This window comes from Lynx rufus, unplaced genomic scaffold, assembly GCF_022079265.1.
Source record: "Lynx rufus isolate CCGP_SWC_20201006 ecotype Redwood Valley unplaced genomic scaffold, mLynRuf1.p SCAF_12, whole genome shotgun sequence".
NCBI classification, from domain to species: domain Eukaryota; kingdom Metazoa; phylum Chordata; class Mammalia; order Carnivora; family Felidae; genus Lynx; species Lynx rufus.
The window spans coordinates 2,818,290-2,842,431 of NW_025814826.1; the positions used below are offsets into that span (position 1 = coordinate 2,818,290).

The 24,142-nt window shown below is 38.2% G+C and overlaps 1 protein-coding gene across 1 annotated transcript in view; it reads right to left on the reverse strand.

The window, feature by feature from the left end:
* Nucleotides 1-24,142, reverse strand: part of PRKDC (protein kinase, DNA-activated, catalytic subunit) — a 205,897-nt gene that overhangs the window by 117,965 nt on the left and 63,790 nt on the right. The window contains exons 30-40 of the mRNA XM_047073912.1: nt 23,544-23,677; nt 19,575-19,829; nt 15,628-15,851; nt 14,703-14,914; nt 14,146-14,278; nt 13,553-13,708; nt 12,502-12,705; nt 5,140-5,325; nt 4,666-4,764; nt 3,416-3,583; nt 220-347 (exon numbers count right to left, since the gene is read on the reverse strand). Of these exons, the coding sequence (XP_046929868.1) occupies nt 220-347; nt 3,416-3,583; nt 4,666-4,764; nt 5,140-5,325; nt 12,502-12,705; nt 13,553-13,708; nt 14,146-14,278; nt 14,703-14,914; nt 15,628-15,851; nt 19,575-19,829; nt 23,544-23,677 (1,899 nt within the window). The remainder of the gene's footprint in view (nt 1-219; nt 348-3,415; nt 3,584-4,665; nt 4,765-5,139; nt 5,326-12,501; nt 12,706-13,552; nt 13,709-14,145; nt 14,279-14,702; nt 14,915-15,627; nt 15,852-19,574; nt 19,830-23,543; nt 23,678-24,142) is intronic.

Here is a 24,142-nt window from a genome sequence, read left to right on the forward strand (position 1 = left end):
GATTTGGATGCTCAGTTACAGTCTTACCCTTTAGCTTTGACTATGCTTAAAATTCTCACAATAAGTTCTTTTTTCCTCCAAGAAAAATAAAATAAAATTTAGTTGTAAGAGTTGACTGCAATTGCCACTCAACCTTTTTTTGGAACAGAGAAGATAATTTCCCAAAGAAATAAACTGTATATGGTTCCTGGGGTCCCAGACTAGAATACTATGACTTACTTTCCAGCAATCTTTTTGAAAGTAGATTGAAATAATTCTTCCATAACATGTTGCTGTTCCCGACAAAGAATTTCTGTCATTAACTGCAACAATATAGGACTTTGAGATAATTCCAATGCATCTAGGAACTAGAAGAAACAACAATAATAATAATTTCCTTGGGTTTTTATTTTTGTTTTGAACAGTTCTAACAAAATTAAAACAGGCTTTCACAGAGAATTAACAAATGCTAATACTTCCACCATTTCTGCAGCTATAACGAATACCTGGCACATAATAAATGTTTGCTAAATATTTGAGTTTTGATCCTTTTAAGGTTTTGCAGATATGTTTCCCTCTTCGAGCGGTCAGGATCTTCTAAAGATCTGAACCCAGATTCTGAAACTCCACGATGATGTGCCTTCACTGAGGACTTTGTCTTCACCATTCCAGGTACTCTGGGGCTTTTTCAGTTTGGAAACCTGTGTCTTTTCCACATGACCTTCATCGCACAGCAGCTGTTCTAGCTACTCACCCAATGTTCTCATCTCTACTCTCCCATCTTCCATCTTGACATCCGTTTGTTCTACTTTCTGGGAAATGTCCTCAATTTTATCTTCTGTTTTGCAAAGTTGTTTTTTTTTTTAATTTTGCTTTTATATATTTAATTTCCAAGAGCACTTACTTGTTCTACTTCATGGACACAATACCTTCTCTCCTCTCTGAAGTTACTCTTACAGTTTCTTTTATATGTTCTCATCTCCCATCTCCCTTTGTTGACTCAGTTCCCTCTGAGTTCCTTCTTCCTGTTGGTTTACATCTTTTTAGGCTGGAAGTTTTCTTCAAATGTTTAGTGACTGCACTTATATTTATATTAGAGCATTTACATTAAGAGAAAGTAATATGGATGCAATAATCATTAGGTAACAGACTGCTTGGGAACAGGATACTTAGAAGGTATCACTACATCAATGATCTGCTAATTGCAGAAATGCACCATTCAAGAGAGATGAGGCAGTCACCACTTTAACCAGGCCTCCAGATTTGAGGCCACTACCAGTGGGACAATGACAGTATTTGCCTCCTGATACGCTACTGTTGCCAAAAAGATTAGCCTGAATCTCATGACCACAGATTAAGCCTAACTTCTAGTTCAGAGGAAATACAGGGGATGGTAGACAAGTTAAAGAACATCTCATGGAAACAATCAAACAGGGGACAACATCCAAGAGAAGTATTCAAGAGAAGATCTGGAAGTTTCCTCCAAAAACACAATGTCATGGAAAAATAAAAGGGATGTGGTGAACTAGTTCTAGATTAAAAGAATTAGAGACATGACAATTTGATGCAATCATTAATTAGGTACTGGTTTGAAAAAAAACAGCTAAACATGGGGACGTTTAAAGCAATGTGAATACGCACTACATAACACACAGTGTCAGAGGAGGGCTAATTTTCTTAGGTATAAAAACATTATTGTGCCTTATTATTATTATTCTTAGAACATGTATGCTGAGGTATTTAGGGGTGAAGTATCTTGATATCTGAAACTAACCTGCAAATATTTCACTAACTAACATACCACATGCATACATATACAGATAAAGCAAGTATGACAAAATGACAAAAGATGGTTATACAGATGCTTGATTGTTCTTTCCATTTTTCTGTATGTTTGGGGAAAATTATATAAAACAGACCCATCTGGGTGGATGGATGGTGTTTGTAAAATAGCCTTTCCATGTAGCTACTTTGCTTCCTTACAGGATGGTGATGGGTCCCACAGATAAGAAATCCAAGAAAGACAGAGTCAAGAGAAAAGTATTAAGCCTTTTGTGACTAGCCTTGGAAGTCACATAGCAACACTTCCACTGCATTTTTGTTTGTTTTGTTCTAAGTGAGTCTTATCCACAGAGGAAAAATTAGACTTTGTCTCTCAAAGGAAGAGTCACACCGTAAAAAGAACATGTGGGACAAAATATATTGGTACAGTCATCTTTGGAAAATATAATCTGCCACACCTATACCCTATGTTTATCTCTACCTTAGCATTAGTGTATTTGAATCATCTGTTTCTTTCACTTTCTTCCTTGTTTTACTCTAAGATAATATCTTCATCATTTTTGAGTATTCAGACATTAGCCCAGGGCTCAATCCATCACAAGTATGGCAGACCACTATCCACCCTCCAATGGTCATTCTCTTAATTTTTTATGGGTTGAATCCAAGTTCCAGTCAAGTACCCATATCATCTGCTTTTCAAAAGTATGCGATATACCACCTTGCTCTTATGAAAGACCTATATTAGAACCTATTTTCACTAACTGAAGAAATCCAGAGGATTTTTGCTTTTATGAAAAAAAAAAAAAAAGCAAAAATAGCATTCTGCATTTGTTTTGCAGTAAGCTGTTACACAGGCAGCATATACCCTGAGTAACGAGAGCAGCACCACCAAGCTCTTTCCCCAAGAACTATGCTAGCATCTCAGTCAGCATCAAACTGCCATAGCTGTGAAGTAACTGTGTCTGTGAGCATCTGTGCTTTATCTCAATTTATTCTACGCAAGATGTGTCCTTTGGTATGAGAAGCACCTAAGAGACGACATTTTTTGGGTCTAGGAATGCTCAAAAAATTTCCATACAAGTTAATGGCAAATGCTTCTTTGCTTTATGCCATTCAGGCTTATAAAAGGTTTCACAGAAATGCTCTACTTTTGGATAGCAAGGGAAACCTGTATCTAGTTGCTGAAAAAAACAACAATCTAGTACTATACAGGAGAAACAAATAATCCACCACCTTGTTTAAGCCACTGATATTTTAGAGACCTTCAGCTGTACATTAAATAATACAGGTGATAATCACTAACTAATTAAATTTTCAAATAATCACTACTTAATTAAATTTTAGAAATTGAACCATATTGGTAATATTCCATTTCTTAGCTCTTTGGCATTATTTTTCTAAAAGTATATATTATGCATAAAATACTTCACAATATTTTTCTGCATAAAATATTTCAAATTAAAATGGGAGGAGGGTGAATTCTGAAAGATTTGGATATGCACCTGCTTCCACAGCTACCCAGCTTTCAAAATGAACTGAACTGAATTCTTACAGTTAGAATACTTCTCTGACTCAGAATATTTCACTTCTTTTCATCAAGAAATGTAACAGAAAAGCATTGTTTTAATTTTACTTAGTACTACTAAAAACTAACCTTTTTCATGCAATCTACATAATTACTGTAACGCAGAGTTCCCGGGGGAAATTCTTCAGACTTCATGGGGAAATTAGAAACAATAAGCTTTTCCAGAACATGCTTAAGGTCCTCAAGACTGCTTCCAGTAAGATTGGTAAAGAATGGAAGAAGAATTACAGCTTGACCCTGTGGGAGCAACGCAGACATATGAAACTGCACCAGTTGGTGCTTACGAATCCTACAGAATAAATAAAATTACTGCTTTCTAAAGGTTTTGCAAATAAAGCACTGTGTGGATTCAATGAATGACTTCAGAATACCTTCTAGATTACATTGAAGACCAACCTGAAGGCGATGCTGTATCTCAGCTTCTACTCTAGAGGCCAGTGGGCCAACTCAGGCCAATGTTAATTTAATTAATGTGTAATTAAACAGGATACTGTCTATGACTCTGTGTGTGATTTTTCCTTCTACAAATATAGACTCTAGTAGAGATAAACTGGAAAAGTTTGGTGTGGAAAGTACATCCCGAACACCTATGGGGTAATTTATAAGTATTCCTTCACAGGACTAATTCAGAACTTCATAATAGAAGTAAAAGAAACTAGAAGAAACTAGATGCTGTTTTCTATCTCCCTTGTGTGGAAAGTAAGTTCTCAGACTCTCATATTGAGAAATGAGAAATTTGATTAATCATGAAACAGAAAATTCCAAAGAAACATCTTCATGACCTAGTAAAAAGATGGCTTTCATTAAGGCCACATTTTATTAGAGCATAAAATCTAATTATTATAGGACTTCAAAATTATAATATTAAGTTTTTGACCCTAAAAATTACCAAGATATATTTATTAATAGAAAAATAATTGAGTAATAGTTTAAATTCTGTCATTTGCTAATACAGCAATTCTCAAAAAAGCCAATTTAAATCATACATATGCAAAGATAAATGTTAATTTTTCTAAGTATGGTAAGCTCATTGTGATTATATTTATCTTTTAGAGACATATAAAAGTATGCACAGATCAGATAAAATGGTACCAGGGGTTTCCTTCAAGGATGTGAGTGACTGCATAGTTGAAGAGAGATGGCCATAGACAGACGGCTATTGAGGCTGAATGACTGGTATGTAGGGGTTATTCTCTGCTTTTGAGTATGTTTGAAATTTGCCATAATAAAAAACAGAAAATATTACAGATATGCAAAAATATAAAATGGGAAAATAATGGAGAATGTAATCTAAAAGAAAAATCTTTTTCACCACTTACCTTTAAATGTAAACCCAACTTTGAATCACCAAGTAGACTAGCATATGTTGTAAAAACTTCAGGGAATGCACTGTGATTTGTATTAAAAGATGAATCAATCTAAAGGAGGGTAAATAAAAACATGATACATTTCTATATTATGCCTCTAATTTCTTTTAACACGTTTTCCAAGTTTTTTAACTTCAGAAATAACCTAGAAATTTGTTCTTGGGCTTCAATAATATTTTAACAATTCTTATCCTGAAATATTTTGAATCTATCTGGCAAGATGACATATGCAAAAACACTGAAAAGATAACGTATAAGATAAAGTATCAGAAAGGGAAAAAGTATAAAATGTAATCAGCAACTATCCAATAAAAATACTTTTTATTTATCAAACCAATGAGCTCTTAAGAAACCTCCATCAAATTTTTAAAGATACAACTTAGAGATTCTAAAACAACTGCATTTTTAATAGGTTTCTCAAGATACCTGCAAAATTTTTGCCAGTAAGGTCAGCACTGCCGTTTTACTTTCAGGAGCAGAATCTTTGGCCCACCACGAGTCCCACTTCTTCCAGTTATGCAGAATTGTACTCGCAAGTTTCAGTCCTTGGTGTCTCTGGCTGGCTCGATCCCTGAAGCTCTGATCTAACATACCATTCAAAATGGCGCTCACCTGAAACAAGCGCATGGTGCTTGAAGAAAAATCCTCAACATCAAGACTGGCAGGTATAGAACAAAATTTACTTTCGGTTCAAAGCTATTCTTGGGAAATAAAGATACTATTTCTATAACAGCTGTTTATTTCACAACTCCTCAGATTTGAGAAGAGCAACTTAACATGTAAATTTCCCCACAAAAGCATCAGGTGGTCTCCTTTATGAAATCATGCTCATCCTGTCTCTTGTTTTCTTAGCTGGGGGCATTCTCGATGAGAGGAAGAATTAGCGCTCTTCTGTTGCATACGCACATGCACAGAAGCATACACAACAGGCTTGCACGCGCACATTTCCTGTCCCACCACCTTTCCAATAGTGACATCCTAATTTTGGTTAGATTACTATTCAATATTCTTATCATTACGACAATGTAAACATTATGCACAACATTTTGATCTCCCTGAAGTTAATATTTCCCTGCTTTCTTTCCTGTTTTCAATGTGCCTATCATTATTTGTCATCAAATTCTCCCAAATTAATGAAACCTCCTCAAGACATCTACACACAACAAGAAGTCTATCAGCTCCAACTCAGTGGCAGCACAGCTCCCACTCTGGAATGTCTAAGGTCACTGTTCTTTGGGTGTCACCTCAGCATCCTCCAGGAGACTGGTCCCCTTCTCTGTGTTTGAGCCAACTTCCCAGATCCAACATCCTCCTCTTTCTTGACTGACTGATGAGAGTGCAGGGGAGAGAAGATTCCTTTGAGATCTGGCACATCTGAAACATCTGCATTCAACTCTCACATATGACTGATGGTTTGGCCAGATTCCAGGCCAGAACTCCAGGTTGGAATCTTCTTCGCTGAGTTGTGAAAGAAATTTGGCTTACAGTCTTCCAGTGTCCTCTTTGCAGTTGGAAAGACAAACGGCATCTGATCTCTTGATCCCTTTAAATGTAATCAGGTTGTCTCCTGCAGAAACTTTTTAGAATCTTTTCTCGTGGTGAACCCCTGGGTTCTGAATTTTCAAGAAATTTACTCCATGTGGAGCTGCTTTCACACGCTGTGCTGGATATTCAATGGCCCTTTCCCATCTGGAGACTCAAGGCCTTCAATTTGGGCACATTCTCCTGAGCTGTGTTATGCATAAAGGCCTTTCCTTGGGCCTGTCTTCCCTCTGGGGTGGAGGTCCTGGTGTTACACCTTATCAATGGATCCCAACATTCTCTCTACTATTTTCTGTTTTGCCTTTTTACTTTATTCTCTCTGAGAGTTCCTAAATTTTATCTTCCAAACCCATGTCATTTTTAATTTCTGATGCCTATGCTTAATTCCCAAAAGTTTTTTTTGTATGGTGTTCTTTTCAGTACCAATTCTTATTTTGTCAATGCACTGTCTCCTTTCATCTTTCTGAGGTTCTTTTCTCTTTACATTTCTATCTCACTGAATAGTCTCTGTGTCAAGTGGCTTTTTAGTTGCCTCTCCCTTTTAAAATCCATTTCCTCAAAGGCTGGTGCTCTTTGGCTATCGACACATATTGAGGAACTGACTACAGGTACTATGCAGTGGGCAGGGTTCACTGGCAGTAAAGATCTCTGTAGGTTGATCTGGCTGGGCAATGATGATACTTAATCTTTATTTTCTTTTAGGCTTGTCAAAATATTCTGATACCCTGCCTGAAGGTATATACCTAATTGACCATATTCTGGGAGCCAAACTGGGGGGAAAGAGCTAATAGCCTCAAAATTCAGACTTCAAGGAGGTTTTCACTCAACTTCCTTGTTTCAAGAAGGTATTCCTACACCAAAGATATACAAAGCATCATAAGAGACCACTATGAACAATCACCAACAAATGGGACAACCTAGAAGAAATGGATACCCTAGAAACATACAACTTTCCAGGATTGAATCATGGGAAGATAATCTGAACAAACCAATTAATAGTAAGGAGGTAGGATTAATAATCAAAAACCTCCCAACAAACAAATGTCTAGAGCGGAATGGCTTTACTGGTATATTCTACCAAACATTTAAGGAGGAACTAACACCAATCCTTCTCGAACTCTTCTAAAAAAGCTAGAAGATAAGACAACACTTCCATACTTATTCTTTGAGGCCAGCATGACCCTGGTACCAAAACCAGATAAGGAAACTACAAGAAAAGAAAATTACAGGAAAGTATCCCTGATGAACATAGATGTAAAATTCCTTAACAAAATATCAGCAAATCAAATTCAACGATACTTTAAAAGGATCATATACCATGATCAAGCGGGGTTTATTTCAGGGATGCCAGGATGTTCAACATCCACAAATCAATTGGTGTGATAAGCTACATTAACAAAAGAAAGAATGAAAAGCATATACTCATCTTAATAGATGCAGAAAAAACATTTGATAAAATTCAACAACTACTCATGATTAAAACTCAACAAATTGGGGGCACCTGGGTGGCTCAGTCAGTTAAGAGTCTGATTTCAGCTCAGGTCATGATCTCATGGCTTGTGAGTTCAAGCCCTGTGTCGGGGTCTATGCTGACGGCTCAGCGCCTGGAGCCTGCTTCGGATTCTGTGTCTCCCCCTCTCTCTGTCCCTCCCCAGCTCATGTGCGCGCGCTCTCTCTCTCTCTCTCTCTCTCAAAAATAAATAAAAACACTAAAAAAAATTTTTAAAAAACTCAACAAAGTGGGTACAGAGAGAACACGCTTCAACATAATAAAGACCATATATGACAAATGTACAGCTGACATCATACTCAATAGTGAAAAACTGAAGAGCTTTTTCCCTACAATCAGGAACAAGAAAAGATGTCTACTCTCACTTTTATTCACCACAGTACTGGAAGTCCTACCCACAGCTATCAGACAAGAAAATGGAATAAAAGGCATCAAAAACAGAAAGGAAGTAGTAATACTATGTCTATTTGCAGATGGCATGATACTATATATAGGAAACCCTAAAGACTCCACCAAAAAACCTGTTAAAACTACTCAACAAATTCAGTAGAGTTATAGGATACAAAACCAATATACAAAAATCTGCTGCGTTTCTATACACTAATAACCAACTATCAGAAAGTGAAATTTAGAAAACAATCCCATTTACAATTGCATCACAAAGAATAAAATACCTTGGGGTGCCTGGGTGGCTCAGTCCGTTAAGAGTCTGACTCTTGATTTCAGCTCACGTCACGATCTCATGGTTTGCAAGATCGAGCCCCGTGTTGGGCTCTGCACTGACAATGCAAAGCCTGCTTGGGATTCTCTCTCCCCCTCTCTGTCTTCCCCTCTCCCACCTGCAGATGCACACATGTGCTCTGTCTCTCAAAAATGAATACATAAGCATTTACTAAAACAATAAAATACCTAGGAATAAATTTAACCAAGGAGGTTGAAAACCTATACGATGAAAACTAGAACACATTGATTAAAAAAAACTGAAGATACAAATAAATGGAAGGATATTCATGCTCATGGAATAAAATAATATTGATAAAATGTTGATGCCATTCAAAGCAATCTAAAGACTCAATACAATCCCTATCAAAATTCCAATGGCATTTTTCACAAAAATAAAACAATCCTAACATTTGTATGGAAGCACAAAAGACCCTGAATAACCAAAGCAATCTTGAGAAAGAACAACAATGCTGGAGGCATTATGCTGTAATCAAAACAGTATGGTATTGGCATAAAAACATAGGTCAATGGAACAGAATAGAGAGGCCAGAAACGAACATGTGCAAGGAGCCATACGATGATGACGGACAAAGGAGCTAAGAAGATACAATGGAAAAAGGATACTCTCTTCAATAAATGGTGATGGGAAAACTAAACAGCAACATGTAAAAGAATGAAACTTGCCACATATTTTACACCATACATAAAAATCAAGACAAAATGTGTTAAAAGACGTGAACTTAAGATACGAAGCCATAAAATTCCTGGAAGAAAATTCAGGGCATAAGCTATTTGACTTTGGTCTTGGCAATGGTTTTTTTTGGATCTGACATGAAAAGCAAAGGCAACAATAGCAAAAATAAACAAGTGGAACTACATTCAAACTATAAAGCTTCTGCACACAAAAGAAATCATCAACAAAATGAAAAGGCAAGCTATAAAATGGGAGGAAATATCTGTAAATCATGCATCTGATAAGGGTTAATATCCAAAATACATGAAGGATTCCTACAACTAAACAGCAAAAAATTAAACAATCTGATTTAAAAATGGGCAGAGGAACTGAATTAGACATTTCTCCAAACAAGACAGATAGTCAAAAGGTATATGAAAAGGTGCTCAGCATCAAAATCACCAGGAAAATGTAAATGAAATATCATCTCATCCCTGTAAGAACAGCTAGCATCAAAGAGACAAAAGTGTTGGCGAGGATATGAAGAAAAACTCTTGTGCACTGTTGTTGGGAATGCAAACTGGTGCAGCTGCTATGGAATACAGTGTGACAGTCCCTCCAAAAATTAAAAATAGAAGTATGATTTGATCCAGCAATTCTACTTCTGGGTATACATCTGAAGAAAAGGAAACCACAACCTAGAAAACATATCTGCACCCCCATGTTCAGTGCAGCATTACGTACAATAGCCAAAGACATGGACACAATCTAAGTGTCCATCAACAGATGAATAAAGAAGATGTGGCATATACATATACAATGGAATATTATTCAGCCACTAAAAAAAAGAAAATTCTGCCAATTGTCACAACATGGGGTGGACCCTGATGACATTACGCTAAGTGAAATAGGTCCTACAGAGAAAGATAAAAAATGATTAAAAAAAAAAAAAGATTAAAAAAAAGATAGAAAAAAAAGATATCACTTATACGTGGAATCTACAAAATAGAACTCAAAGATACACAGAACAGACTGGTGCTTTTCAGAAAAGAAGATTAATAAATTTAATTATAATAAATTAAATACTTCTGTAGAGAACAAACACTCCAAGTAAGATTGAAAGATTAATGGCCGGTAGGAAAAAGGACTTTTGCGAAAAGGTCTACTATCCTTAATATACAAAAACCCCTTAAAAACTAATAAGAAGGTTCACCCCAACAGAAAAATGAGCAAAATACAAAACATCAGCACACACCAGAAACATTTTGGTTGTTCAAAAATACTAGTGGGAGGGGCACCTGGGTGGCTCAGTCAGTGAAGCATCCAATTTTGGCTCAAGTCACGATATTGCGGTTCATGAGTTCAAGCCCCACATTGGGCTCTCCACTGCCAGCAAGGAGCCTGCTTCGGATCCTCTGTCTCCCTCTCCCTCTGCCCCTCCCTGTTTGTCCTTTCTCTCTCTTTCAAAAATAAGTGAATGTTAAAAAAAAAAAAATACTAGTGGGAGACAAAGGTCATAAGAGTTCGAGAACTGACATTAAACTTGAGAGATTAAAATACAAAACAGAGTTTTCACTTGTGGAATAATAAAATGTTTTTCGTATGGTGCCAAGTATTTCAAACTTTACCTCATTACTCTAATACTGGTGTTACATACAGAACATGACTCTACTCTTAATTACAGGTCTTCCCCTAATAAACAACAAAAAAGACATCCTCCACTCAGCTCTGCCTAGGGTGCCCCAGCACAGAGATACCTATCTCTTGTAGAAATCTGGCTGCCCCGAGTGTCCTCAAGTGGGGAAGGATCAATCCCCTGAGGACAAGGCAAGGCCAGGTAACATGGCAGGAGGGCAGGGGACAGCTACATTTCACACAGTCCTCCCCTCTTTGGCCTCTCCTTCACATCCTGCTCTTGGTACTCTGGAGGCCTGGGACTCTATTGCCAGACCCAAGAAAGCCTAGGCTCTACAGCACAGATCAGCTGTCTGTCTCCCCACTGCTATGTCATACTGCAGCTTTTTGGATCCCAAAGTCTGTTACGACTTGCCCTTTTGCTAGAAATAGCTTCCAAAGTGTTGTCTCTCTTCTCTTTTCTCCTTTAATCTGTGTCTTTTAAGACTGTGTTTAAAAAAAAGAAAAACCACAAACCCATTTCTGTCACTTTAGAGGGAGCTGAGGAGGAAGTGGAGATAAATGTGTATGGCTTTTATCCATCACCTTCACCAGAAGCCTCAATAGCTTCGGAGATCAAAATGTTCTACTTATTAAAAGTTCATTTCTAACTTTAAAAAACATAAATACCTAGTACAATCTGACACAAAGTACTCTCCTACAACAGACAAACACTGTTTGGAATAAAAGCTTAATTTAATAGGAAATTATGTACTCTCCCTTAAAATGGCCATTCCCAATAGTTCCCAGTTCCTGACTGTCTACAGACTGGGTTAAATTGAAAAATTTTACAAGTTTAACAAACCAAAGTCAACATATACTAAACACTGAGCTCCAAGGTTCAATGTGAGGGGGCCTAGTGGGCTACAGTAGGATCGCACAGGAAATGATGGCTCTCTGTGCCAACCTGTGAAAGGACCGTAACTATAGAAAGGAGACTGAATGTACAGGACCAACTGGCGGCTGTTGCAAACACAAAGGCGGGCTCAGGCCTCACGACGGGCTTAGGAGCTCCAACGCCATTTCTTCACAAAAGTCAACATCCTACATAGCTGTGCCTTGTAATATTAGGCCTAGAAATTCTGGGGGAATGAGAGATTAGAAACAATAATCCACGTTTCAACATCCATTTAACATTATTAACTGTTCATAAAAGCTGTGTTTTCTTCCCTTTGATTCTGTTTTCAAACACTGGCAAAAGTTTTTTTTTTTTTTTTTGCATTTTATTTTATTATTTTATTTTTTTTATTTTATATATGAAATTTATTGTCAAATTGGTTTCCATACAACACCCAGTGCTCATCCCAAAAGGTGCCCTCTTCAATACCCATCACCCACCCTCCCCTCCCTCCCACCCCCCATCAACCCTCAGTTTGTTCTCAGTGACACTGGCAAAAGTTTTAAACCTTCCAGGAAGAGATCCTGTTTTGTTCTAATGACATTTTTCAAGAACATGGCAATCTTTTTATAAGCATTATATAAGAAAATATACTTCATTTAAATAAAAATTCCACAAAGAACTCACAAGTGCAGGTAGTGTGCTACAGGAGCAGTCTTTAGCTAACACCACAAGGGTCTCTGGACCAATGTGTGGGGTTTGATGGCAATTCTTGCTACAAGAAAAAATAGTAAAAATAATAAAGATAAAAAATAAAAATTTCATTACCATTTTGGGATTATCCACAGACGATTTTAGGAGTTCCAATACTGCAAGATCTAGATTTTTCAACAATTCAGTGTTGACTGTCTCTGAGAACAAGCTATAAAAATACTCCCCGTGACAGAAGCTGGCCATGTTTCTCTGGGACGCTCCTGAGGGTGGCAGAGACAACACTGCTGTATCCAGGAGAAGATTCACAAGGTGCTCGCACTGTGAAGAAGCAAGGAAAGGTACGATGATAAGAGTATGTATCTTACCTGCTATAGAAAGACTCCTGGGAAGCTGCTAACTTTGAGAGTGGAAAATCACACGGTAAGGTCTAAAGAGAACCTCATATTTGAAGGTCTAGGTTCAAGTCTGAATTATATGCATTTCAATGACCCTGTACTTTCTAGGTTTCATTTTGTGAAAGAAATCTTCCCTGACTCATGTTTCCCCCAAATTCCCAGAGAATCTTGTTGTTTCTTTGAGGAGACAGGATAGTAAGAGTACTTTTAGACGATTTAAATACGTAACTTGTTGACATTAAGTGAACAAAGGGGCAAAGAAGAGCTTTCTGCTACAGGAGAAGGGAGGACAGATTGGAAGGAATGAACACATAGGACTGGTCAACAGATCTCAGCTACAGCAGAGACTGTTTGAGGCCAGCCCTATATGGTTCAAAAAGCCATGAAGATATATCTTTCTGTGGTGCCTCTGGAATTATCCTCCAGGGGTGCTCCCAAATCAGCCATCTGAAGATCACTAAGGACAAGGGAAGAGGAAGCCACTGTGTTAACAGTCCAGCTTTATAGACACAAAATGTTCTCTGCCCTCTAAAGTCTTTTTGGAAACAAAGTGGGATAGACAAAACCCCAGTTTAAGAAGAATCTTATCCTATTTCTTTTATCTAAAAAACCTTTTAGAAAGTAAGTCAGATCATGTAAATCTATTAAAGTACTTATGGAGCTAAGAACTTAACTAAATTCCAACTAAATTCCTGTTTTTAGAAACATGTTACGAATGAGCTATATATTTCCATCAGCAGGATAGCACAGCGTGCAGCTGCTGTTCCTACCTGTACTCCAAAAGCAAAGGCCAACTCCAGAAGTCCGCTGGCTAGTCGCTTACAACTGGGGTCTAGTGAAGGAAGGCACTGTCGTTCGTCCCCAGGTGCAATGCTTTTATAAACCAGGGAAAGAAGTTTTGTGCCAACACAATACTGATCTGCAGACTAAAATAAAGTCAATACTAAAACATCCAGCACTAAGATATTTTATAAAAACACACAATTTCATACCTTTCATTAATTAAAAATATCCATGGTCATTAACAGTGACAACTACCTTCTAATTGTCAGGAAAATTTTCACTCAACTTTGCTTTGCATGTTATATTTTTTCATTTATATTGTCTAGCCACAGGGCACAATAGCAGTCTCCAAAGTTCTTCAGAAGGCTGTGGGAAATATACATGTCCTTATTTTCATTTTACACTTATAAATTTGTATATCTGTAGTCTAAGTCAGCATGTCTGGAATAAGTCATTATGTAATTCCCATTTCAGCATATCCCATACATACAGGATGTGTGAAACACACATATATACAAGGAAATGGACTGCTTATGTTAATCAACTAAGAGAAACGTAAAAACGCATTGGCTCTGTTTACCTGAAATGGTAAGACAACATGCAAAAAACCAGCTCTGTGAAGTTGTTTACAAGCCGACACGACAGAAGCCAGCTTGGCCCTATCCACAGAAGCATCAGGGCCATATAGGTCAACGGCACAAAGCTCCTCAATGCTGCCATGTGAGAAAAACAAAAAGAAACTAGATGAGTGCTAGCTCACCAAATTAGCAGGATACACCAAAAAACCGTGTGTGTTCTGTTATAAATGTGTTAACTGCCTGACACTCAAATTCATTACGTGACCTGGGAAAGCAAACACAGGTTAACACTGAACAAGGGGCCCAGGCACTAATCCAGCCATGGAAATCAACATGGGGCTGAGCCACACCTGAGACTTGCTTACCATAAGGCGCAGGGGAGGCATTTGTTAAATAGATGGTCTTCAAACAACTAATGAGATTCTCTGCGTCAAGCACCCCACTGATGAGATCCTTTACTCTAGGAAATGGGACTACAGCAGCCACACGTGTGGCTGCCAGAATACGCTGCAACCTTAAAGGGCACAACACTGATCCCAAGCACGATCTGAATGCCCACCTCCGTGCTGTTAGTTCTTCCTTGAGGTGCATCTCCAGGATGTCTTTGTACGGGGACTTCTTTAGTGCTTTCATCAGGTCCACGCAAACATCAGGAAGACGATTCATAACTAGGACATCACCGATATTGAAACCTATGCTTGAGGGCTCACATAGGGTTTTCACCAAGAGTTTCATAAGGTTTGTGTTATTACATAAACCCTTCTCAAGGAGCTGCAAAAGATGATTTGAATAAAAACACATCCATGAGTCAGCATTTAGATTTTCACTAGTGTAAGGTCCATGAAGCTGGGAATTTTTGCCTGGCTGAAGCAGGGGTTGTCAAACTTTCTCTGTAAAGGGTCAGACAATAAATGTTTTAGGATTTGTGGACCCAGTGGTCTCCACCGCAACTACTTAACGAACTGCCATTATAATATGAAAGCAGCCATGGACAATACATGGACAAATGGACTCGGATGTGTTCCAATAAAACCTTCCTTACAAAAGCAGGCAGCAAGTGGGAAGTGGGCTGTGGACCATAGTTCTATGGCTCCTGGTTTAGGGCTATGCTGTACCTGCAGACAGCCTTGCATACAGTAGGCACTCAGTATGTATTAACTGGATGGACTGACTGGACTTTGTTTATATAATAAGCTTCACAGATACATTTACAAATATTTGCTAATGTACATTTCCTAAGGCAAATGTTTGATCGATCATAGCATAAAATGCAATATCCAATAGAACATTTAGAGAAACTATTTTGTACTTTATTCACACAGTAAGATAAAAACGCTGCATTTTATTACTTTCGAGAACACATAACTCCTACAGCAATGGGAACTTCTAAGGAAGCCAAATCCACTCTTAATAGGTACCGGAAAGTATTCTTCCAGTGCCAGGTGCTGACCTCAAACTAAAAGACCAGCAGCTAGTGACCCTACCTTCCAGCCTTCTGGGGAGATGCTGAGCAGTGTTGTGGTGAATTCCATAATCCGGACCACAATTGTGCATTTGCTGTAATTGTATCTTTCTCCCTCTTGGGGGCTGGGTCTGTGACGTACTGCCCCAGTGCAAAAGCACTTTTCTGCTGCCGTAATATCATGCATAGCAATGCTTTCTAAAAAGAAAGTCACTGCTTTCCAAAGCGAAGACTGTGTTTCAGTACCTAGAAATAAAAATTACACTCAAATATTACCATATGCTTCCTTCCAAATCCACTAAAATTAACGTAAAATTCCTTCTTTAAGTATAGGCATGATATACATTTAGTCAAAATTCAAACTTACAAAGCTTTTAGAAGATTATGACAATTTCTATCAAATGTTTAAAAAGCTCATATGCTTTGACCCAGCATCAAAATTTTATCCTAATGAAATAATGGCAGAATTATAAAGATGTGCTTGTAAGGATTTTCATTTTAGCAGCTTTTAATAATGAGACAACAGAAACAACCTAAATATCCTTCAAAGGGGCAAGAGAGACAAATCATGGCAGTGGTCTTTTTATGGAAACAACTGCATGAACTCCCAAATGGACTTTTTCATAAAAGTCGCCGTTCTGAAAACACAAAGGTGCTGGCTCTCCTCTCCCATCTCCACTCCTTTTATGATCACCCCAGTCTTGCTTACAGGAAGGAAGATAAAACACCCTTCTCCTCTCCTCAGTCCCACTGTAGTTTTTATACCGGGTGTAAAGACCTCGCAAACAAAGGGACAATTTTAAAAAGTGGTGTACATGTTGAAAGAGAGAGCAAAGACAAGGACGAGTAAGAAATCCTTTTATAAGTCTAAGGGTTTCCAATTCTTTGTTTTCATAAAATTTTAGTTCATCAAATTGCCAACTTGACAGATCATTAAAAATAATTCTGATGACAGGTCACTATCTATTCAAAAGAACTGAGAGAAAATATATTAAGAATTTCATTCTCAAACACCAAATATCCTTAAATCCAACGAACAATGTGCTGTATGACACATTCTAATTAACAGGTATGTTAAATGTGAAAAAAAAATGAACATTTTAGCATTATTCAAATATGGCACTCATTTAGGTAAGTTTTTCTTAGTAAAACCTATACAAAACAAAAAATTCTAACCATATAATTTTACTTCTTATATATAATAATTATTTATCAAAATATTATATTTATGTTGTTATGGTGGTAATACACAAAATGTGTCCCAATAACAAAGGCCACGATAACCCAACACAGAAGAAACTTGCAACCGTTTTGTTGCAAAGACGTAGAGTTATAAGTAAATAAAAACATAAGCATAATAACATGATACTTAGGATAAAAAATGTGAAGGGTATGGAACAATAATAATAATTCAGGAGCTTTGCAAAATTGCCATAAAAAACTATTTTAAAGCAATTAAATAAAATAAAGATGTTAAACAAAAAATCTCTACAGTAGTTAGCCTCCACTGAATACATTTTTTAAGTAATGTTAACAATTTTATGTTAAATGCCCACATTTACGACACACACCAGAAATTAATTTTTTCAATTACTTAAAGCAAAGAGGATTTTTTTTGGTCAAGTTTGAAAGAAGGTATGTTGTTTTTAATGTCTCCCACTCCTCACAAGGTAAATAAATAAAACAGTTTGAAGACTGCTTAATTGTGACACATTTGCATTATTTAGTATTACACGGTCATTTAAATTAGTTCAAGGTATATACACTGCCATAAAAAGACATCCAGTATGTTAACTTTCTGTTTAAAAGTTAAGTTTCAGGGCACCTGGGTGGCTCAGTCAGTTGAGCGTCCAACTTCAGCTCAGGTCATAATCTCACAGCAAGTGAGTTCGAGCCCTGCATCGGGCTCAAACCTGGAGCCTGCTTCAGATTCTGTGTCTCCCTGTCTCTCTCCCCCTAACCCACTCACATTCTGTCTCTGTCTCTCTCAAAAATAAATAAACATTAAAAAAAACTTTTTTGAAAGTTAAGTTTCATTTTAAAAATCAAATTATAGCAAAGCATGCATATGACCCATTATGTTAAAAAATAAAAAAATTTTTAAATATATATATTATACGCATAGAAAAAGTTTTAAAAAGTAGACACTAAACTGTCTTAGTGTCTGTCACTAGGGAATGCAATTAGGTTTTACATATTTCCTATACTTTTTTTTGTTTTCTTAAATTTTCAAAATGATATACGAGGTCTCTTAAAACAACAAATTTAGGGGGCACCTGGGTGGCTCAGTCGGTTGACGGTCCGACTTCGGCTCAGGTCATGACCTCACGGTCTGTGAGTTCGAGCCCCGCATCGGGCTCTGTGCTGACAGCTCAGAGCCTGGAGCCTGCTTCCAATTCTGTGTCTCCCTCTCTCTCTGACCCTCCCCCGTTCATGCTTTGTCTCTGTCTCAAAAGTAAAATAAACGTTAAAAAAAAAAATTAAAATAAAAAAACAACAACAAATTTAAGGTACTATTTGCAACTGAATAGCTACTATTGCTATTTTTAAAGTTTCAGAACTTTTCTGACCTATCCCTCTGAGAATCCCATGCTAGAATCATGCAGAATCCCATACCAGAGAGTCAGATCTTCTCAAAATGGTATAAAATCTGTTTTCCGGAACCCCAGTGTGTGTGCGTGCACACACATTACACACACCCCACCATGTTTGGTTCCAACTTTCTCAAGCTAAAAGAAAGACAACAAGACAACCTGGTTCTTTTTCCCAAATCCCCAAGACACAGACCTCACCTCTGACAGAATTAAAGAGAGACTGGTAGTTCCTTTAGCCAACCAGCACCACTACCAGAATGGATGCTCTGTCTACACTGAAAATCATTGAAATAACATATCATGTTCTGAGTGGCAAGCTGGATATTTAGCCCACGAGAGAGGATTTCGGTGGACACCCCGAACAGCCTGCTCAGAGAACCTCGAAGCCTAGAGCGCACTTGTTAGCTACGGTTGGCTCCAGATGCTGTATTCTCAGAGATGCACCTCCCAGGAACCACCCCCTGCTTTCCCAGGTCCCGTTTAGATCACGTGAAGGACGGAGGCTGCCATCTCCTTCTTCCCAGCACGGGCCAAGGAGCACACCAAACACTCCACCCTGCATTCTATCCTTTGCAAACAACACTGTTATCATCATACTACAGTAAAAACACTAAGGAATAGGAAAATGCAAGAAAAATGAAGACATGCTACTCAGAAACATAAGATCACAGAGCCTCATGTTAGGAAGAACTCTTATTTTATCAACACTTTTAAAAAAAAATTTTTTTAATGTTTTTATTTATTTTTGAGACAGACTGAGACAGAGCATGAGCAGGGGAGGGGCAGAGGGAGGGAGAGACACAGAATCTGAAGCAGGCTCCAGGCTCTGAGCTGTCAGCACAGAGCCTGATGTGGGGCTCGAACTCACAGACAGTGAGATCATGACCAGAGCTGAAGTCAGACGCTTAACCGACTGAGCCACCCAGGCGCCCCGATAAACGCTTTTTTTAAAAAATATTTTATTTTTAAATAATCTCTACACCCAAAAGGGGCTTGAACCTACAACCCCGGGATGAAGAGTCACATGCTCTGTTGACTGAGCCAGCCAGGTGCCCAGGAAGAACTCCTGTAATGTGCTAAAGCAAACGACAGCCTCAAAAGGCCACTTGGTAAGAGGGCCATCAAGAACCTGTTCAGGACACAAAAGAAGTACAGACACCAGACAGGTGACCACGGCCTCAGTCGCGTGCACCAGACTCTCGCCCTCACGTGAGCTTAAAGGATAACGCAGCGACTGAATAAACGCTCCTCTTATCGCCCTTGTTAACTATGATGCTGACAGGGGCATCTGTCTAGTCAAAGACCCCGCTGCACTTTTGCCTGGAATGGCTCCAGGCAGAACTGGACCGCAGCAACGTGCGCAGGTGTTACCCACCCAGGACCTCAGGTGCCGCGAGGGTTTTCTTCTCAGTGAAGGTGTTGTAGCACTCCAGCGCCGCCAGAAGCATGTCCATCCACTGCAGGGCAGCTCGCAGGCTGAACGGCCCTTGCAGATGGAAGAGGGTGGGCTGAGCAAGGATGCCTGACGGCCGACCACAGTCTCCTCCACCCCCCTCAAACATGTTTATGAGAAAGGAAGGATCTTTGCTCTTGAGAATCTCTTTCAGCCACAAAGAAGGTGATTTGTTGCCTTAAAAAAGAAACAAGATTAAAACACACATACAAATGACTTTCACATGATTAAAATTAATCACTGTAATAAATAATAATAATAATAAACAATAATAAAGCTAGAATTAAGTAGGATATGTTAACAAAAAGAACCAGAGCAGAACCAGGCTGGCAATATCAGAGTATTTCAAATATAGTTTCCATAAAAGTCCCATATGAAGCATCTACCAGAGCAGTAACATTTCAGAATGATAAGGGATAATCTTTTTTTTTTTAACCATAGTAATCATAACTTGGTTCACTGTAATTACTGCCAAGGTCTTCCCACCAAAGCCATTCTCTTCAGCTACTTTAAACATTATAAAAATGGCTGGATACCATTTGCACAGCTATAAATGTCCTATCCTTTCCCTTGCCTTTTTTCTTGAAAACTATTGTCCCTTTTCTCAGGAGTAATTTAAAGAATAAACACAAAAAGAGCACTGCCACTCTCAAGTTCCTATCCTACTTCCTGGCTGTGTGGACCTTGCCTCTCTTGTGTCTCGGTTTTCTCATCTTAACAATATTTACCTTTGAGGTTCCTTCAAAGATTAATGAAGTAGTTAATATTTGAAAAAGTGCTTATAATATCACACAGTAAGGGCAGTTTTTGCTAAATAAAAGACTCAAATTATTTGTTTTAAAAGACATCTTTTCTTTCAGGTATCAATCATTTTCTAAACTGAAAATGAAAAAACGTTAAATTTTATTTTGCATGCTCTGAAATCAGGGACTCTCAAAAGGTCAAATCACCCTGATTCTAATGAAGTTAAAGAAGAATGCAAAACAATAAAGTATTTCTGATGTAGTAAGAAATAGTTTCCCTATTGTGTTAAAAAAAATACCTATTAGCTATATAAGCAAAGATTCAATATCATGTTTTCAGGGTTTGTTTTAGACAGAAACATCAAACTTTCCATTATTTTCACTAAAAACTGACAAAGAAAATAAAACTAATAATGGGTAAAAATAATATTTAAGTTCTCTCTCACACACTAGCTAAGAGTCATAGAAGAGAAAGTACAGGAAGGACAGAGAAAGACAGGCACAGAGAAAGGAGAGGACAAGGGAACACAGAGAACGAATGGGCCTGGGAAAGCATATTCCGACTGCTGGGAATTGTCCCAGATCCCTGCCTCCTCAGTCTCCTCCTCAAAACTATAGCTGCTGTGACCCTGGCTTTCCATCCAACATGAACATCAGAAGTCAGAAGCCCCTGACACATGTCATAGGGACATGCCTGCACATGTCATTACCTAGCACACCTGGTGACCGTGTACTCCTGTAGGGCGCTAAAGAGTGGCTCAGCTGACTCTTGATTTTGTCTCAGATCACGCATGATCTGACGGTCATGGGATCGAGCCCTGCATCGGGCTCCACACTGAGTGTGAAGCCTGCTTGAGATTCTCTCTCTCCCTCTGCTCCGCCCCCACTGCATCACTCTCTCAGTCAATCACCCAACCAATCAATCAATAAAGAGACACTTAACACTGTCCCTTAAAAATCACTGGAGGCGGCTTTACTGACAACAGCCAAGATACAGAAGCAGCCCAAGTGTCCACTGGTTGATGAATGGATAAGGAAGCGATGTGGTATCAATATTATTCAGTCACAAAAAAGAATGAAATCTTGCCATTTACAATGAGATGGACGCAGCTAGAGACTATTATGCCAAGTGAAGTCAGTCAGAGAAAGATAAATACCATATGATCTCCCTCAAGTGTCGAATTTAAGAAACAAAACAAATAAACACAGGGGAGAAAACAAGAGAAGCAAACCAAGAAACAGACTCTTAACTACAGAGAACAAACTGATGGTTACCAGACAGAAGTGGGGAGGGAGGATCAGTTAAACAGGTGGCGGGTAAGGAGTATACTTGGCTTGCTGAGCACCAGGTAATATATGGAAGTGATGAATCCCTATATTATTCACCTGAAACTAATTCAACACTGTATGTTAACTAACTGGAATTTTAAAAAACCTTCACAAAAACCCAAAACACCACTAGGAGTTAAATATAGCAGACAGAGAGCTGGAAGCACAACTGGAGGGCACAGAGGAGATAAGTCAAGGAATGCTCATCCCTTTTATGCAAAGTATATGTCAGCAATAGGCCAAGGTTCACCTACTACTTGGCATGCTTTGTGTAATGGAAACAATTCTGAGAGGCAGAGCTCCACTTACTTCACTGAAAATATGTGAGGTCCCTATTGTAGGCAGTTAAGAACAACCGAAATGTATGGGATCAGTCAAGCTGATGTCACTGGAAATTGTGTGGGCTACAGGAGAGCCAGAGACCCAACCTGGAGGGAGGACGGGTCTGCCAACTAGTTCCACTGACATAATATCTGGGCTGAAGTTTCCTTTAGAAATAAGGAAAACATGCCCCACCCCTCCACCTCATCCAATCTTCATGGACTTTACAGGACTGTTGTGACAATGACAACGTAAGAAAACTAACTTTGCAGGGGCACCTGGGTGGCCAACTCTTGGTTTCGGTTCAGGTCAAGATCTTGCAGTTTGTGAGTTCAAGCCCCACATCAGGATCTGCACTGATAGCATGGAGCCTGCTTGGGATTCTCTCTCTCCCTCTCTCTCTGCCCCTCCTCTAGTCATGCTCTCTCTCTCTCTCTCAAACTTAAAAAAAAAAAAAGAAACTAACTTTGTTAACTAGAGGCAATAAGCAAATATATACTACATGTTTGTATACCAAATAGTATATGTAGTACAAACAGAATTGTAATATATGCTATATAAATCTATAGTATATAACATAATATATTCCATAGTATAAAAAATGTATAATCTTCTAAGTTTTAGAACTATACCAAGTAATTTTCACCTCTTCTTCCATGAGGAAAAAGCCCCAAAGTAGTACTCTACCCCATGTTCTAAAAAGACCGACTCTTTCTCATGATTTGTAGTGCACTGTCACTTTTCTTATTCAGACACACACACCACAGCACATCTTGGTTCTGGACTCATGCACAGTGCACTCTACAGGGGGAAGCCAGGGCCTGGGTCTGTCCTGAGGCACAGCTTCCCTACACCCACGCTCCCAAACCTCGGTTTGGACTTACTGGAGAAAACAGAACAATACATTTATTCCTAAGAAATTTAGTAATTATTTCAAGACTATAAGTACAATTTAATGACTGAGTGTAATAGTTATTTAATAAGCACAAGCTCATTGCTTTCCTTTAATCTCACAGTAATCTGAGATCATTCAGATTTAGGAGTCTAACAATTTCTCATTAATCACATGGTGAAATAAAAACATTGCAGTATTTCATTAACTATAAATAAAATTTCTAAATCTTAACTGAATATCATGTTGACAACCGCAATGGTTATCCAACTCTTCTTCATTTCTTTTAAATGAGATAGAAAAGCAAAAATGTAGTAGAATAAAAAAGATACTGGGATATTCTAAATTTATTTCCTTTGTATCATTTGACATCAAATTAGCATTTTTTTCTTTCTTTCTGTAAATCTTTGTGAAACGTACAGCCCATAGTTTACCCTTTGCCATGCAAACGATCCATAATGGTTATTGAACATACTTATCTTTTTATTAGGAACATTTGTTACTTTCATCTGAATAATGGAAAGCTTACATTTTAAATAAGTACACATCTCTAAACTACTGGTAAAAGCAAAACCCATAATTTATAAGACTTAAAGATCACAATACCTGGCAGTAAAGGAACGAATTTATAAAACAGTTCTATGGATTTGTGTCGACATTCCGTCTGGGGCCTCCCACAGTGGGCTAACAGCCAGTGGACCACATCTAGTAAACACAATGATGCCGCGGGTGGAAATCCTCTATGTGGAGACGACACACTATATTTAATGCACGCCCCAACATTTAGCATTTAGCTAACCCAAGAATCTAGAAATCATAAACTCAATTTTGCCATACTAATACATGTAGAAACCTCATCAAAAGGCATTCAATTTATTTTTAATGTATTATTATTAGCATACAATCAAAATGGCACAGGTTAAATAGGTCCTAAATGCTGCTTACCTTCAATTTTTTTTGAGGAAAAAATTTAAAAAACATTTCTTAAAACAACAGCACCAATATTTTCATGTTTCCTTTTCAATGTACCTTAACACAGAAGGGGATCTGAGACCTAAAGTAGTGTGTCTCAAATTGTGGCCCCTGACCTGGCTGCATCAATATATCTGTAAACTTGGCAGAAATGCAAATTACTGGCCCTGTTCCGGACCTGCTGGAAGATTCTGGGGCCAGGGCCCAGCAACTTGTGTTTTAACAAAACATTC